Here is an 18,378-nt window from a genome sequence, read left to right on the forward strand (position 1 = left end):
CTGTTTGCTGTGGCTTGGCTGCCATGTATATATGTATATATATATATATATGTACAGTATATTTAGTTAGGCTCATATTTTAAATGTACAAAACCATAGAAAGTCACTGGTTATAGCCAAAGTTATCTCAAGTAACTGTAACTTGTGCCCCTGCAATGCACAGTTTTTTCATCAAAAATGTTACTGCAAATATTTCATTGATATTATCAATGATGTTATCAAAGATGTCATGAGTGCAGTAAATTGTGGAGTAATTAGCAATGCATGGCGAGACCCATATCATGGCAGCAGTGGAGCATCATCAAGTTAACAGACAGCTGCACATTGTCATGTGGACACTGATGTGGACATCAGATTTGGACTGACCATTCTATCTGGCTACATGAGACAGGTTACACCAAGTACAACATACTGCATAAATATGAGATTTCCCCAGGTAAGTACAGTTCCATGGGTGATGGGAGTTAGAAGGGCCAGTGTATCAGTGGACATAGTAGTAGCAGGGTGTAAGTAGTATCCCAGTGGCAGCTGTCCTTGCAATTCCTGTCATTAGGTGGCCTATGCACACAGGCTACACAATTATCAGCCCCCCAGGTTGGTACAGTTCTATGGGTGATGGGAGGTAGAAGGAACAGAATAGCAGAGGACACAGTTGTAGCAGTGTGTAAGTGCTTTTGTACAGGCAGCTGTCCGTTGCATTGTTATCATTGCCTGTCCTATACCACAGTGTATACTGATATGAACCATTCATTTGAGTATTCTCCATTGTTAAGTGTCTGAGCATGGCTATTACAAATTTATTCACAGTTGTGATTTTGGTTATGGTGAAACAGTGCCTGCTGGGAGTTGGAATGCTATCAGTCCTTGCAATACCCACACCACACCCAGATACTGTGTCCCCAGGTGAGTGCTCTCCAGGTGAGATGACAGGCAGGGGTTTTGAACAGTTGTACACAGGTGTGGGTGGGTGAGTGATGTGACAGTGAAGTTGGCAAACAGTGATCAGTGAGCATGCATGCAGATACATTTAGGTGACATTGTTGGTGTATGGACTTACCCGACTCCACTCCCCCAGGTGTTCTGGTCAGTCCCTCAGGATGTTCAAGACGACCTCCTCCTATGATGCGAACCTTGGGGGAGGAGGTGGGAGACCACCATCAGTCTTGTGTATCACCAGCTGGTGCGTCGTGGCCATAGAACGTACCTTCCCCCTGAAGTCATTCCACCTCTTCCTGCTGTCATCCCTTGTGCACAAGTAGCTGCCTACATAATTGACCCTGTCAACTATCCTTTGCCACATTTCCATTTTCCTATCGATAGTGGTCTGTTGGATTTGTGCTCCAAAGAGTTGTGGCTCTACTCTGAATTTCATCCAGCATGCCTCTTAACTCGTCATCTGTGAAACAGGGATGTTTTTTTGATGACATGGTGGTGGTATACAAGACAAATGTTAAGAGATGGGGTGTAGGTACTGTGTGGTGAGGGGCTAATGGCTATGACATGGGGTGTAGAAGTGCTATTGTGTGTGGTGGGTGTATTGTGTGGGTGTGGGATATGTGGTTGGGAAAGTTGGAGGGGTGCCTATTCTTTGTTTTGGGTATTGTTTCTTGCCACTATCTGTCTCTGTGTATGGCGTAGTAGTTGCAAATGATTGTGGTTTGTGAAGGGGTGTGTTTTATAGTGTGGTTTGTGAAACGGTGTTGGGTGTGTATGTGTGACAGCGGTGTTGTTTTCAAATCCATCCAATGTGGTGTTGTGTTGCATGGGAATGTCCGTGGACCGCCATGGTTCGGACTGCCACCTAAAAACCGCCATTGTGATTTGTGACTCGTAATAGGTTCAGTGGTAGGTTGACGGGCTGGCAGTGCTGGGGGTTGGACTGCCTGTTTCCTGCCCTCCAGAGTCATGCCAGTGTTGTTTTTGTGGTAGGGTTTTGGCAGTCCTGACTGTGTAACTCGTGTTACGGCGGTCTGTGTGAATGCCAACATGGCAGTCTTTAGGCAGCTGCCACCACGGCAGTCTTGCAGTCAGACCGCCAAACTCATAATGAGGCCCTATATGTGTTGGTACATTCTCCCATTCAGAAGTACATATGTACATGAAAAGAATTCAGGGGTACTATATCGGAAACATACTCCCTTCTCATTGATCATCACTTGCCTATAGATATCTTGAGGGAGTTGCAATCACAAAAAGCATGGTTTAAGTATAGTTACTTTAAGATTTTACACCTTTGGCAGTGGTCCCTGATGAAACCTTGCACAGCCAAATTGTGTCAGTACTCTAAAGCCATTCTCCCCAAAACTTCTACTAACCAGGTTCAATCTCATGTGACAAACTCAAAGCTCTTCCACATTGCTTATTACAATAAGTGATTCACCTGCAATAAGGGTACCTAACAAAAAAAGGATACCATGTGAGAAGCAAAGGAAGTGTGCACCTACAATGTCCTCCTCACATGAGCCAAACTACCACCCCCCCACCAATCTTTCCAAGAGGAAAAAAGAAAGGATGAAATTAGCAAAGAAACCAAAAAAAACATCCACTGTACCAGGCCCCTATGCGTCCAAGAAGCGCCCCCGCACCTTAAACTGTAGATTCGTTTTTCAAACTTTGCTATATCAAGTGCATCCTATAACCACTGTCTGTATGTTGAGTCCTTATTAGATTTCTAAAGTTTGCAGTATCCCAATTTCACAATACTAAGAGTTGTCTACAACGGCCATCTCACAGGAAGTCAACTCTGGGAGAGTAGAAGTGTAATGTAAAATTGCGATTCTAGAAATGAAATCCACTTTTGTGTAAAATTCTTCCTGAAGTATGCCCCAAATCTGCTTCCAATAAGCAGCCACCCTTTCATACTCCCATAAAAGATGTACAACAGCTCTCCTATAGTTTCCACATTGATAAACATGGTTTTCTTTGTGGGTTATGAGATGTGATAGGATTTTTTCCATGTTTATACTGATGTAAATGAATGTTAGTATCTTGAACATCATAAATTAATTGTTACAAAAAAATTACAGCATTATATTGTTACTTTAGATTTAGGGAATCCTGTTTTCAGTGTTTATGTTTGGTGATTTTCAGTGGGGTGTTTTCAGTGCTTTCCAAAAGTTAGAAAATTTGGGAGGGAACATAATTTATGAAATGTAATTTCAGGAGGACAAAAGAGCGGAATCTTTGCCAGTTACGCTCCATTAGTGATCCCTTCCTGAAGACAGTGTCTGAAGCCTAAAACTGTAGCACTCACAAGCAGACTGACCGATAAGGGTGGCACATTTAACAGGAATATCCATTAGGATGGTGTCTTTTGAAATGATGATCGAGCTGATACAGTATTCACTGCATACTCAGGTGCAGTTAGGTATGTGATGTGACTAACTACTCCCCAGCCCGACTTGCCCTGCAGAGGCATCAGTTTGTTTTGAATTCTTTCGGTTGCTTTATAAGCCAATCTGCTTGTGAAATCGCCACTCTGAAAGAGCAGAGATAAAGGCTGTGCTCAGTTGAGCGTTATTGCTGAATGAAATGAATGTGGACTAATACAATTTGGACTGATTAGTGGAACAGGCTTCTTCTCCATTTATGGAACGAATCAAACCTCTCAAAATTCAGGACACGAATTAAAACCCGGCTGTTTCTCATTTGGAATTAGTCCTCGCTGAATTTGCAATGTGCTGGTGTACACTTGTTAATCTTCTGTTCTTTCATCAGCGCCCGGATAGCCCAGTAGGAGTGACAGTCATGCTTCACAATAATTAAAAATCACATTAATAAAATTAAAAAAATACACCGTCTTGATGGAGTGCTTATGTTTTCATTATATACTTGTATTTCATTCTATCATGCTATAAAATACTTTTGTAGACATGCATTTTAAATATCAGATTATTTTAAATTTTCAGTAAAGATGTTTTACTTAAATGGTGTACATCAGTTTTTGGGTCAAGATCAAGGGGACATGTTTACGGAGGGGTTGTGCCAAGTGTAACAGACCGCAATCTTATCACACATTTTATCTTTATAGCAGACAGTTACCAGAGGGGTCTAGGGGTCTCGATCATGATTTAAAAACACCAAACCACGCCTCTTTAGTGCTGCCTATTTTCCTGTGTGCAGTGCTATAATCTTCTTTGGGCTCAGTGATAAAATATAAATGTGGTTTCAAAAACCATGCTTTCAATATATACACCTGGTCACCTATTTCATGGAGTAAAAATGCAACACACAGCACAAGTCAATTATCATCCGCATCCAATCATTTAATTAGCCTATTTTGTCATACATGCCTACTAGTAGGAGCAGTAGGCTTGCTGTGCCACTGGAAGAGACCCGGCTAGGCCGAAACCATTTTTGGGTTTTGTGGTTCACAAAGGACCTGGATTGGCAGTTTGGGCTGAACTGTTCCAGTTGGAGCAGGACCAAATCTGAATTGCATAGACCTGGGTCTAATATGAAGTGGCAGGGTTGGCAAAAAACAATAGGTTGGAATGCTACACTGAACAATTGCCAGTGGTTGGTCAAATTGCAAGCATTCCTCCCATCACCTTTTGTGGGTTCAATGTAAAACACAAAGGTGGTCATTATGAGTTTGGCGGTGTTGAACCACCCCGCCGGCGGTGGAGACCGCCGTATTATGAGTGTGGCAGTGTACTGTGAGTAATACAGCCACTTAACTGCCTGTACCGCGAGTAAGGTACGACCCCTGCCGATGGTGGTGGCCATCTCCAGGCTGGCGGAGAGGTCCATCCCGCCCATCGTATTACAAATCACCACACCACTACGATTTCCGGGGCGGAACCACCGCCACACAAAACCTGGTGGGAGAGACCCCTATAAAAGGAGGCACTCACCAGAGGGACACAGACGAGACCGATGACGAAATGGAGTGTGAACTTGAAATCTTTCTGTGCTAATCCTTGTGATTCATCACCAGGACCGTGACCGCTGACGAAGACGACAACGGTGAGAACAGGAGCCTAGCACACAAGGGAGGGAAGGGGACAGTTACACACCCACACGCATCCCCTACACCAACTACCACGCCCACATACATGCACACCAACACCCAATCACACACACACACCCCCTCCCAACCAACACCCTAACGCACGCAAACACACAAACACAAACACACACACACACACACACAGACCAAACAAGGAATACATTCCATACAGGAATATACTTTCCTGACACATGCAGAGAAATAAATTCAAGGATGCACATACCTGTGTACACAACCCTGCCATATTAAAAAGCAGGATAATGGAATATCATTGCACCAACATGCCTGTTGCCCAGATATATTGAAAGATAATGAGAACTAAAAATAAACTATGTACTGTTGGACTTTTTTGCTTATGCAGGGTCATCCCCAATCTTTTTGCCTCCTGCCTCCTATTTTTTCTGACCTGTTGCTGTTGGCTTTTGAACTCTGAGCACTTTTCCACTGCTAACCAGTGCTAAAATGCATATGCTCTCTGTGTAAATTGTATGGTTGATTGGTTTATCCATGATTGGTATATTTGATTTACTAGTAAGTCCCTAGTAAAGTGCACTAGAGGTGCCCAGGGCCTGTAAACCAAATGTTACCAGTGGGCCTGCAGCACTGGTTGTGCCACCCACATAAGTAGCTCTGTAATCATGTCTCAGACCTGCTACTGCAGTGTGTGTGTGCAGTTTTAACTGTAAATTCGACTTGGCAAGTGCACCCACTTACCAGGCCTAAACCTTACCTTTTCTTACATGTCAGACACCCCTAAGGTAGGACCTAGGTAGCCCCAAGGGCAGGGTACAGTGTATGGTAAGGGTAGGACATATAGTAATGTGTTTTATATGTCCTGACAGTGAAATATTGCTAAATTCGTTTTTCACTGTTGCAAGGCCTGTGCCCCTCATAGGTTAACATGGGGGCTACCTTTAAATTTGATTAAAGTGTAGATTCCCTTTGGGAGCAGATGGACATGTGGAGTTTGGGGTCTTTGAGCTCACAATTTAAAAATTCATTTTTTAATAAAGTTGATGTTGAGATTGTGTGTTTGAAAATGCCACTTTTAGAAAGTGAGCATTTTCTTGCCTATTCCATTTCTGTGAGACTGTCTGTTTGTGGATTCCCTGTCTGGGCCAGTTTGACAGTTGGGCTGATTGCACCTCACACTAGACAGTGAAACAAAGGGAGCTGAGGTGTAGTCTGCATTTCCTGATGAGCCATCTGTGCTAGGAGGGAGGGGAGGAGTGGTCACTCATACCAGAAAGGGCTGTGCCTGTTCTCACACGATGCAGCCTCCAACTCCCTGGTGAGTGTCTGGGGCCTCGCCTGGGCAAGGCAGGATTTCACATTCAAAAGAGACTTTACTTTGAAGTAGGCCTACTTTAAAGGAGAAATTGGGTATAAGAAGGGCACCCAAAACCACAGACTTTAGAACAATTCTGGAAACAAGAGGAACCTCTGCCTGGAGAAGAGCTGAAGAGCTGAGAAAGAAGAGCTGCCCTGCCTGTGACTGCGCTTTGTGGAGCTATCCTGCAGTTGCTGCTTCTGCCAGAGTAGGAGGGCGAAGACTGGACTTTGTGTGCCTTCCATCTTGAGAAGAACTCTCCAAGGGCTTGATTTAGAGCTTGCCTCCTGTTGTTTGAAGTCTCAGGGACAGCAAAGACTTCTCTGCCAGCACCTGGAGTCTCTGGAGAGACTCGTACTCTGCCCTGTGGTGCCCATCCAGTTCCTGGGACCCTGAAAAGAGAAGCTGGCATCCCAAGAGTGAGAAACACACAGAGCGCCGTGCGGGGAAAAGATTGACGCAACTCCGATCTGCGGCTGAAGAAATGACACGCTGCCGGCTCTGCGGTTGAAAATCGATGCTCACTGGAAACGTGACCGAAAAATCGACACACAGAGCTGAAGAAATGATGCGCAGCATGGCTGACGGCGATTCGGAGATCATAACCCACGCTGCGTGGTCTTTGAATGATCATGCGGCTGGATTTCTGATGCAAGTAACGCTGGGCGTGTAAACACAACGCAAGGCCTGCCCGGACCCGAGAGTGCTGACCGGATCGACGCACCGCTCTCCTGTGGAGAGAAGAAACAATGCACCTTAACCCGACAAAAGAAGAAACGATGCAAGGTCCGGCTCGTGAGTGTAATCGATGCATCACAAGCCCTTTTTGACGCGCCCTCGCCTGCGCGGGGTTGTTTTTGACGCACCCAAAGTAAATTTTCATGCTAACAGTGTTAGTATGTGTTTAAAACTACTGAAAGACTCTTTTTGCTTTTTCATTGATAACTTGACTTGTGTATTGTGAATTTTTGTCATTTTGGTCTTGTTTTTTTTAGATAAAGATTTCTAATTTTCAATATCTGTGATGTGTCATTTTGTAGTGTTTTCATTAAGTTACAGTGTGTGTTGGTACAACTACTTTACACCTAGCACTCTGAAGTTAAGCCTACTGCTCGTGCCAAGCTACCAAGGGGGTAAGCAGGGGCTAGCTGAGGGTGATTCTCTTTTACCCTGACTAGAGTGAGAGTCCTTGCTTGAACAGAGTTGCATACAGTTTCCACAAAGGGCAGATTTTACCACTGTTATGTTTGATTTTTATGCTATAGCCAACATCCCTCATGTGATTGGTTCCATTGATGGCACACATATTCCCCTTATACCTCCTACAGCCACTGAGCAAGTGTACCTGAGTCGCAAAATCTTCCATTCTATAAACATGCAGGTGGTGTGTCCAGCAGATTAATACATTTCACAGGTGGCAGCAAGATTCTCTGGATCAGTCCATGATGGCTACATTTTGAGGAACGGTGGTGTCCACAAACAACTCATGGCACAACTATAGGGAGAGAGAGCCTGGCTAGTAGGTGAGTGTGCATGTGACAAAATTGCAGTGCTACCTGACTTTCTCATGTTTGGCATTGTACAACTGTGTGTCATGTGCTATCTTTCTGCCCTCTTCCCAGGTGATTCTGGCTAACATGCAGTGGCTGCTGACACTTGTGAGAAATCCCAGGACAGGGGGGAAACCGGTACAATGATGCCCATGGTTGTACCAGAAGAATGATTGAGAGGACCTTTGGGCTACTAAAGGCCAACTTCAGGTGCCGACATATGTCCAGAGGATATCTGTGCTAGTCCCCAAACCAGGTGTTTCAGATCATAGTAGCTTGCTTTGTGCTGCACAATTTGGCCCTCAGGAGACATATACCACTACGATGGAGCACTGCCATCTGTGGGACCCCAGGGGATGGATGACAGTGATGAGGGAAGATGTGGACTCCAGGAATCAGCTCATTCAGCTCTATTTCCAATGAGTATCAGGTAAATGTTGCACTGTGAATCTGACTAAACTGGACAGGATTTCAGATGCTGGTGGACACTGTACCCACACCTTCTTGTGTGGGCAGGAGTGTATGTATGTTAGATTTTGTGGGGACCCACTGTTGGCCATCTGCTGAATGATATTCAGACTGCCTACTGTTGTTTTACACAGCAACAATTGCTGCATGAGACAGTATGTATTATTTTACCATGTATTTATGACAAGGGTTTTGTGTGGAGGTATTATGTATATAGTTGCTATGGATACAATACTTGTGGTTGAGCAAAGGGTGACAGTAATATTCACTTACTAGAATGGCTAGTATTGTGGTTGTCGATATGTTTCATTTTCTATTGCCCTTTGTACCTGATTATGTTGGACAAAGTGTAATGTAACAGGTTTGAGTAGTGAGTAGGTCACAATTGTGAGTGTTACTACATATCTTCTAACATCAGATGCTGCAATGGGCTGTGTGTTTATTTCGCACCACATTTGTGGCTTATGTTGTATGAGTAAAGTGCAGTAAATATGTGTTACATGTCTGTTGCAGTGTTGCAGTGGTGCCTACCTCTTTGCTATGGCTACATCATGGAGGAAAAGGTGATGTATGTGGACACTCCTGGCCAAAGCTGTGACAAGAACTTACCATACCCCTCTCTGAATATTGGATCCCTGCAACATTCCCCTGCATATGTACATATTTGTTAATGAATGATACTTTACAATTGCATGCATTTTTAATAAATGACAACATCTGTTGGTGTGCTCAAACAGTGTTTATTAAAGGAGTGAAACAAAAGGGATGGGACAGTGCAAGGGAGTGGGCATATGGTGAACAATATACTCAGTTTAAAGTCCACAGCTGCTGGTAGCACAGCGGCAGAGTCCACGGGGCCATAGGGAAATGGAGATATGGCAGTGGATAGTCAACAAGGTGGCTCAGTGGCACACAAAGGAGACAGTTTAGGGCAGAGTCACTTCCTGGCGGTGGGCTTGGTCTTGGCTATAGTGTCCCTGTGCTGTCTGGCTCTCCAGCCAGGTTTGCGAGGGGGTTACTGGGCTATAGGGGAAGGGGTCCTGGGTGACCTGTGAGTCCTCTTGCAGGGCCACCAATTCACTGGCTGTCGCTGATGTTAGATCTGGCCTGTATCCTGGCTAGTGGAGGGGGCCTGCTGGTGGGTGGCAGACTCAGGCATGATCATGGGCATCCTGAGCAGCACCCCTGCAATGGAGGCCATGTTGGAATTCAGTTGTTTCCATTGCTCCATGGCCTCTTGCTGGTGTGACACCTGCAGCCTCTGGTTCTCCTGCAACGTGGCCAGGATCTGGCCCATCCTGTCCTCGGAGTGGTGGTATGCCCCCAGGACCTCTGAGATGGCCTCATGGGCAGCTGAGTCCCTCCTTGAACCACCCCCCCGGCCACTGATACCCTCCCAGTTGCCCTAGCCCCCTGTGCCTGTGTCCCCAGAACAGGTTGCCCAGTCCCACTTGTACTGGGACCTTCATCATCCTGCCTAGCACTGGGTGGTGACTCCGGTCCCTGTACAGGTGGGCAGACAGTCAGTGGCCTGGAGACACTGGTGTGGGGGTGTTGGGCCACAGCTGATTGTGGTGGCTGAGTGGTGGGGGTGTCAGTGGTGTACTGGGTGTGGCTTCTGGAGGGTGACTGTCTAGGGCTGTGGGATGGGCCAGGGTAGTCATCTGGGTCCAGACATCCAGCTGGACTGTCATCACTGGGGCTTTCTTCTTCTGATGGATTGGCACTTCTTGGCACCTACAGCCAGGCGGCATGGTCAGTGGTACCTGTGTGGTAGTAAAAATATTATGTGACTCCTGCAATGTATGGGCATTGTGGCTAGTGGATGATAGTGTTGTAGTAGTGCTGGAGGGGATATGGCATTGACAGTACTGTCCCTTTGTATCATAGACGTGGTATATGTGTTTAGGTAATAGTTGTTGCCATTGGCATGTAAATCTCCTGTCTTCTGCACCCTAGCCTGTCATTGCCATATCCCTTCCAGCACTTACCGCCTTCTTTAGTGTGCTTAAATCCCCAATAATCTGCATGCAAGGGCCCTCAGGGATGGGTGTCATGCTTTCTTAGTTGAGGGATTGGTGGTCCATTGTGGGTAATGTAGTGTAGTCTATATTATATGCCGGGGATGGTCATTGTGCACAGAGGGATGGTTTGGGGGTTAATGGGGAGGTGTGGGCATGCAGGGGATATGGGTATGGGGGATGTGAATAGGATAGGGTGTTTAGTGGTAGTGACCGGGGTAGGGTGAGACATGCATTGCAGACGTCGCAAATGGTAGGGGAGTAGGGTATATATGACTTACTAGAGTCCAGTGAGGCCCTCCGGGTGCAGGATAGCCAAGACCTTCTCCTCCCAGTCGCTGTATTCGGGTGGAGGGGGGGACCACCGCCAGTCTTCTGTACTGCAAGTTGATGTCGTGATGCCATGGAACGTACCTTCCCCCGCAGGTTTTTCTCTTCTCTTTCTTATGTCGTCCCTTGTCTCTGGATGGTTTCCCACTGCGTTGACCTTACTGACAATCCTCTGCCATAGATCTATTTTCCGGGCAATAGATGTCTGCTGTACCTGTGCTCCAAACATCTGTGGCTCGAACCTGAGTATTTCATCCACAATGGTCCACAGCTCAAAGTCAGTGAAGCGGGGGTGCCATGGTGTGTGATGTGAGTGGTGTGGTGAAGGGGAGTTAATGGAAATTGTGCAGTGTGTGTGTATATGTGGTTACGGATTGTGAGTGTTTGGTTGTTGTGTAGTGCGTGTTGATTTATGTGTGAGATTTGTGCGATATGTGTGTGGTCTGCACTTGTGTGTGATGGGTCTATGGTCTGTGGGCGTAGTGAGTGTCTGGCCGTTGGCTGCTGTCAAATTGGCATTGCAAAGGATGGTGGCATGTGTGTGTTTTGTGGTGGGGTGTGTCGAGTGTATGTATGTGTTTCAAGTGTGAGGGTTTCGTAATGTCCTGTGTGTGCAATTGTTGTCGATGGGTGCTGTTAGTGACCGTCGCAGTCCGTACCGCCAAAGGAGGACCTCCGTTGAATGACCACGGTGCTCATTTGTGGGTCATAATTTGGTGGGCGTTCTGTTGTTGGCGTGGTGATGGCAGGTTGCTGACCTCCGGCTTTCCACAGTCGTTGGCCCTGGCGTTTCATGAAATTGGCTGTTTTTGGCAGGTTGTGTTTTTGTACTCCTAATACGGCGGTATTATGGAAAGCTATCAAAAGGACTGCGAGTGACCAGACAAATTGCGATCATTCTTCCCATGACCTTTTCAGTGTTTGACAAAAATTCCCCAAAAATACTTGTCAATTTAATTTGCAGAGAACTTAGCTGGAAGTGGCCGTTATTCCAGCATAATTTGTCACTGTTGGAGGCTTTTTATTTTAGATACTTGATTCTATTGGATGTGCCCCTGGGCTTGAAACCAAACTGTATAAAGTCAGCTCTGGTCGGAGCAAACAAAATATATATGAACTCACTAGTGGAGTAACAAACTATCTCGCAAAATAGTTTCTTGTGACTCTCATTCATTGCTATAGTTTGCACAAGCACTATTCCAAACCTTCACCTTTATTATCTTTCCTGCCTTTAGTTCTCTATGATTATGTATAATGTCAGTTGTGTTTTTGCTGTTACCGTTTGTACTCTCTTCCTTGCCCTCTTTTCTCTCTTCTCAGAGACTCCTGCTTCCCTGCTGCTGCAGTTATTGCATCACAGTTCCGCTCCTGAGCAGTAGTCTAGGTGTGCTGGGGCCTAAATTCAGTGCTGACTATGAAAACTGAGTAAGTCCTACATTCTTTTGTTTGTGTATATTTGTTTCACCATTGTTTAACTCCTTCACTTATCCCTGTTCTTTCATCAATAGATGAAGACCTGACAATTCCTATTTCTGTTCAGAGGCGCTGTGCCATAATCAATCTTGTCCACATTTTCAAACCACCAGCCTGCAGGAGTGTCTCAATTTCTCCCTCTCCTCAACCCCTTTTTCCGAATGCATGACCCCTCTTAACCCGTGACATATCCATAGAGAAGGCTAGATTAGCTTGACTTCAGCACACCCCAGACCGAGATCGTAACAGTTTCCCCAAACCACAAAAATGGGTCTGAGGTCAATCCCCTGCAGGAAATGTCACAAGTTATCAGGAAGATCTACTAATGATCTCAAGATCATCTTGACAAAAATAATCGTTCCTACATGAAAATGTAAATCAGATGATTAACCCTCATAGCACCTTTTGAGGAAGTTGCAAACAGTACAATTTTACAGTAACCTATGCTGGTCCAGCTGTGTCCTCGGATAAGGGAGAGAGTAACTCCATGTGAAGTATTCCTCTAACATTACCTTATCCAACTCCTATGTTGACGCCAAGTTTAACAAAGATTAGTTGTGTTAGATAAATGAGTGAAGGCAATATCAGTTGAGGGAAGCTCCCACAACCTAGGCTGCTGTAGACTGACAAGCTTATGAGTAGACGGAAAGCTTTGAGTCTTTAGAAAAGATTCTCTCTAGAGTTTTTAGAGACACATGCTAAATGAGATATGGCCAGTAGTTGGCTGCAGTGGGGATGGAAGGCTACAGACTATTAAAACAAAGGTACATCGATATTACATTTGAAGTAGTTTATATAAATACTGTATGTTAACAACGAGGAGAGGCAGTTTAATATTTGAAAAGAGTGTGGGACATTTCATGAAATCTGTATGTTTTATTGGAGCACATGACCGAGGTGGAAAATAATAATGGTGCTTTCTCTAAAGGAAACATGGGGCCCTATTACAAATAGGGTGCACTATTCCTGTTACTACAGAGCACTGTTTAAAGCAGCTGCGCTAGGAGCAAACAGGGAAAGTGTGCCATGCTAGGAAGAATGCGCTGTCCCCGAGGCAGCGCATTCATGAGAAAGACAGAGCAGTTGTTTAAAAGCTGTGCTGCTCTGTGTTTCTCTGCAGGAAGAACCCGCCTGCACTTTCAGGAGGGATTACAGATGCCCTTGCAGGCGGGTGCAGTGAGTGACTGCATCTGCCTGCAAGGAGATGTCTGGGTGGGGTCCAAGGGACCCCCTTTCATCCAATGAGGAGCTGCCCTCAGTGGGCACACTGACAGTGCACCACCTTTTTGTGGCACACGTTCAGTGCACCTCCTAAGGGCATGATGCCTATGCGTCCACATCAGTAATATGGCATAGGTGCAGAGACAAATTGATTCCCTTATTTGCATGGGGCTACACACCCATACAATTGAGGGAAAGCCCCCTCTTGAAAGCACTGACACTACACGCATGCCAGCGCTATCTGTACTACAGAGGGGGCAGCAGACACTTGCCCTAGGGGTGTAAAGAGCGGGGGAAAACACCTGTTGGGTGCCCGGGGAACTTCTGTAATATGGCCGATGGTGGTCAATCAAATGTGATAAGATGGTGAGCACTTTAGGATACATCGAACATGAAAAGGGGTCTGAGTAGTTTAATAAATGTTTCTGGCTGACTGTGTTTATTTTTGTGTAAATGAAATGTGGAAGGTTGCTAGCATTTAGGTTGGATGAAGTAGTCATGACGGAAGGAGGTGTAAAAATGGCTTGAATTTGTGGAATGTGATGTGGGACGGGGACAGCAGATTAAATCAAACGATTTAGTTAAAACCATGGAGCTGTCAAAGTGAGAAAATAATACATTTAAATTTCATTAAAGTAATAACAAATTAAAAAAGACTTAAAAAAATGTGACAAAGTCTGTGCTACTGTTGCGAGTTCTCATCTGCCCACTAGCATAGAATTTGGGAGCGGGGGAGGTGCTTTGCAACGGAGCATCACACCCTCCTGTTGTTTTCGTGACAGAAGCAAACTGCGGGCAGGGTGAGAGGTTCAGGAAGAACCTCACGGGTGAGTAGCTGCGATTTACAAATATTGATTGATTGAGAGGTTGACTCTGGGTCTTGGGGAAAATGGGGAGAGTGAGCATGGTGGCAGGCTGCCTCCTCCCCCATTACACATACATTAAGGTGGCTGGGCCACTGGTGTTGCCGTAGAGGTCAGCATTCCTCTTCCTGGGGAATTGTTTCCTTTCTCAAAGCTTCCTCTTCCCAGAGTGCCTTGTCCATGCCTCTGGGGAGGTGTATAACCTCCAAATTTAAGATGGTGGTGTTCCATAGAGGTTTGAGGGAAGTTGCTCAACTTAAGATGGTGCTTTAAGTACTTCCTGCCGTTTTCCTAGATAAAGAGCAAACACTGGTTACTCATTGCGTCACAATGCTTTGAGTATTCTAGTCATAGAGCTATAGCTTTTCTCCTGCCATATGGCTATGTTTTGCCCCTCGATTGTCCTAGGGCTTTTTCTTCTTATTACTGGGGCCTTTTCTGGAGGGCATTTTTCCTCCTCAGTATTACCTAGTGTCAGGTAACAACATGGCTACTGTAAGGGATCACCCTCATTGCTCACAGAGAAGGACTGTGAAGACCTGGAGGGTTGGGTCCAGAAGAATACAGAAGCCTGAAGCATCGCTTCTAAGCCCTGAAGGTAACATTTCTAGTTCACCATGGATGGCATTGGGCTAGTCCTCTGCTTAAATATTCTGCTAGAAAAACATACATTTGAAGTGAGGATATTTAGTGTTGGTGGTGCTTCGTATAAAGGAGTAGTAACTGCCCTGGATTCCTTACTCCTTTTTAAATAATTTATGCAGCACTCTAATCCTAAAAAGGTATTGCTTGGACACATTTATATACATAGGTTTAAAAAGCACTTACACTCAATACTTAAACACTTGTTACGAGCAGCAGAATTTCACCCAGAACAATAACTTCAGGTTAATTTCCACCACTCTGGGCCCAAGATTACCGAGTTTGCAAGCTCTGGACCAGTTAAATCCGGGACAAGAGATACCAGGGCTATCTTTGCTGCTGTAGAGGCAGGAGTTACAGGCATCACATCCCTGCCCCAGCTGACCTCTATAGGAGTATGGTGGAGTAGCCAATGCTCCTCCTCGATAGACACAGGTCTGTCCTGAAGCCCCATTTCTCCAGCTCCCACAGTGTCTTTGCATTGAACAGGTAAAAAATACTTATGTTTTTCTTGGCAGATCTAGAGAAAGTCACATGAAAAAAGAGCCAATGTGGCTATTCCTCATTCTGTCTAGAAGATTTGTGATTGGTACTGTTGTTCTGGCTGGAATCAGAGATCATCCATGTAGTAAATTCTGACAATCTCGTAATGATGGTCCTAGACTGACATGATATGATGGGGGGTATGTCAGTTCCTCATTTTTCCTGCATCATTTTGATGAAGAACCCCAACTACTATATTTGGAAAACTGGATTGCAGTTGAGGACTCAGAACTGAGTCAGTAAGAATCCCCAGTAAGAATCTGATAGTGCCTAAAACATTGATGTTGTTTTCATTCTTGACATCTGTGAAGTATGGCCGTTTGCCGACATCTGCAAATTATACTTGTGTTAAGGTGTCTAAAAACCTCAGGCTACCACTGGAAAACACCTACAAATATGTCCAGCCAATCAAAAAAATCAGCGTTTAAACAAAAGCAGATGGGACCACAATTGATATTTGAAAAAAGCAATAATGAATTAAAGTAAGATTATTACTATTTTCTCCTTATTTTTTGAGAAAAGGGAAATACAGCACAGATGCCAAAGAGTCTACAACACAGTTTTCTTTCAATAGTTTGGTGCAAATCCTAAATCTGACTGTATCCTGGGCCATCCCATATTGTGCATTCAGCATCTTCTCTTGAAAGGACTGTATTATTAAAGAGAACAAACAAAACATATTGTGTCAATTGTGCCAATGCTGCTGGGGTTGGTAGTGAGAAAAACGGAGGGAATCGTGGAATGTGAACAAACATTAAATTAATCTTTGCACACTGTAATACAGGTATCACTAACGTAACACTTATTTCTCACGCTCAAGCAAAAAGGACTCAAGAATAATGATCAGCCAACATTACCTTCTTTCTGATCTGGTTTATGCTTTAGTTTCAATTGGGCAAGTTAAAAATGTTTCAGCCATCAAATTTCAAAGATTATGAGGTATTCCAGCAGGTATGTTTTCTGTAAATAGTTTATTTATAATGCACTGGAATAAAAATGCGCACATTTTGACCAATAAAGCAAGGGGTAACAGATTATTACAGTGGACCCAGAGTTGATAATGGTTGTTTAGTTGACCAAAAGTGAAGTCAACAATACATGGTCATAATCCAAGTAAGGGAGTGTTGGTTCTTTGGTACAGCTGTTAATAGATTAAAAACCTTCTTGAGACATTTGGCTACAAACAGCAGCTCCAGCATTGACATAAACACGCTATGCCACCCCTCCCTCAAATTTCAAAGTAGTGGAATTCGAGACGGCTCCCATAGTCTTCGAGCAAGGTTACAACATTGCTGGATCACATGATCGGTGGGCATGATCCCCAAGTGAATAGTTAAAAGTTCATAGCATTTCACGACTTCCATGGGATGATGTTTGATGTAGTCACGCAATAGTTTCCTGAAAGGGAGGAGGAATTAAGTTATTTATTAAAGCGTGATATTAATATCAGGATAACAATTTAAAATTCCATAATTGTGGCTAGGTTATATAAATGTTTTCCTAAAAAGTGCATTTCACCCAATGATTCTTAGCACTAACAGAAAGGAAACAAACTGGACCGGAAGGCCAGGACGTTATTCTTGCTCTCAAACTGAGTTTCCTGTCTTAATAAAAGAGGTAGAGCATTCAGTTTCCTGGCAGATTATATAATAAATGCTCAGCTACTAGCTGTTAACTATTTTTACTTGGGTATACAGACTTGAAGTACGGTGAAAGATCTTAAACTCCTTTCTAGTTTCCACTGGTTAAACATGGAAGGCAGAAAGTGAAGCGCCCACTGAAAAATAAAATCTTGTGCATAAGAAATAAAAGTATGGGAAAAATCATGTTTTCTATTTAGGGCCAGCACAATGAGTAAAGTGGTGCAGATATGTCACCAGATGGGCTCCAGACATCAGCATATTTCTTTAGCAGAAGCATAAAATTAGATGCTATTGTCAAAATCTGTCTGTGACTGTACAGATTAACTGTCCACTAATATATGTTTTTCCATGGAGATGAAGGGCCATGAGGCATGTCAACAGTTTCAGAGGAAAAAGCAGCTACTTAAAACACAAATTTCTGGTTTAAAAGATTATGCCCAGATGCCTTACTTTCGGGTTAGTGTGTGAACAGTTTATAATGGTGGCAGAATACTGGAATTTGAACTAGAATGTAGAATTGATAGTAATTAAGAGTACATCTGCTTTAAGATCCAGTGTTAAAAATGCACCTAAATCAAAATCTGGACAGACTCTTTATACAGTATAATGAAATCAAATACAATTTTCAGAACCTTCTTTTGGTCTGAGGATAAGGTAAGCATCCTATGCACACAATGAAAATCCGGCTCCACACTCCAGTAACTAATCTCCTAATGTGCTCATACTGAAATGAAATGGTACAATTACAAAACCTTGTGATACTCTCCAGTTGACTGCCTTAGGTGACAATTGATAAGGTGGGAGAGCAAACGTTTGCAATCTATCCATTATTTGTATACAATCATTTTACATATGACAGTGATGCCTGTAATAGGGTGGCAATAAAATGCTAGACAGTGACTCTTTCTATTACCTATAATAATCTCCTGCCAGCATGCCAATGGGCGCTGAATCATCACCGAGTGCTGGGATCTTACTTGCTTCCAGTTTATCACCCTTAAATGAGTAACAAAAAGCAATGATTAAGAAATTTAACAGAGAAAACTTTTACGCTTCAACTATGAAACACTGTTGGTATCTAGAGAGCCCAGAAGGGACCTCATAAGTAATTTTACTAATTGTTTGGTTTACACTTTGAACCCAACAGCTATGAAACAAGTAAGAGACACAGCAGAAACAACTATGACATATCTCTGATCAAAGAATCATAATGTGTTAAGTTTGTCTACTATTAAAGCAACCTATATATCGACATCTAATATGATAGGATCCTGGCACATAGC

The 18,378-nt window shown here is 44.0% G+C and overlaps 1 protein-coding gene across 5 annotated transcripts in view; it reads right to left on the reverse strand.

Moving 5' to 3' along the window:
- Positions 1-16,404: 16,404 nt before the first annotated feature.
- Positions 16,405-18,378, reverse strand: part of HPS1 (HPS1 biogenesis of lysosomal organelles complex 3 subunit 1) — a 270,693-nt gene continuing 268,719 nt past the window's right edge. For 4 of the 5 annotated variants that reach the window (XM_069239659.1, XM_069239661.1, XM_069239657.1 and 1 more), the window contains 2 exons: positions 18,009-18,091; positions 16,405-16,850 (listed from right to left, as the gene is read on the reverse strand). In XM_069239659.1, coding sequence (XP_069095760.1) covers positions 16,688-16,850; positions 18,009-18,091 — 246 coding nt within the window. In that variant the 3' untranslated portion in view covers positions 16,405-16,687. Of the gene's footprint in view, positions 16,851-18,008; positions 18,092-18,378 lie in introns of those variants that run through there. The other variant, XR_011204919.1, reaches the window with a different exon arrangement.

The sequence above is a fragment of the Pleurodeles waltl genome, chromosome 6 (assembly GCF_031143425.1).
Source record: "Pleurodeles waltl isolate 20211129_DDA chromosome 6, aPleWal1.hap1.20221129, whole genome shotgun sequence".
In the NCBI taxonomy this organism is placed as follows: domain Eukaryota; kingdom Metazoa; phylum Chordata; class Amphibia; order Caudata; family Salamandridae; genus Pleurodeles; species Pleurodeles waltl.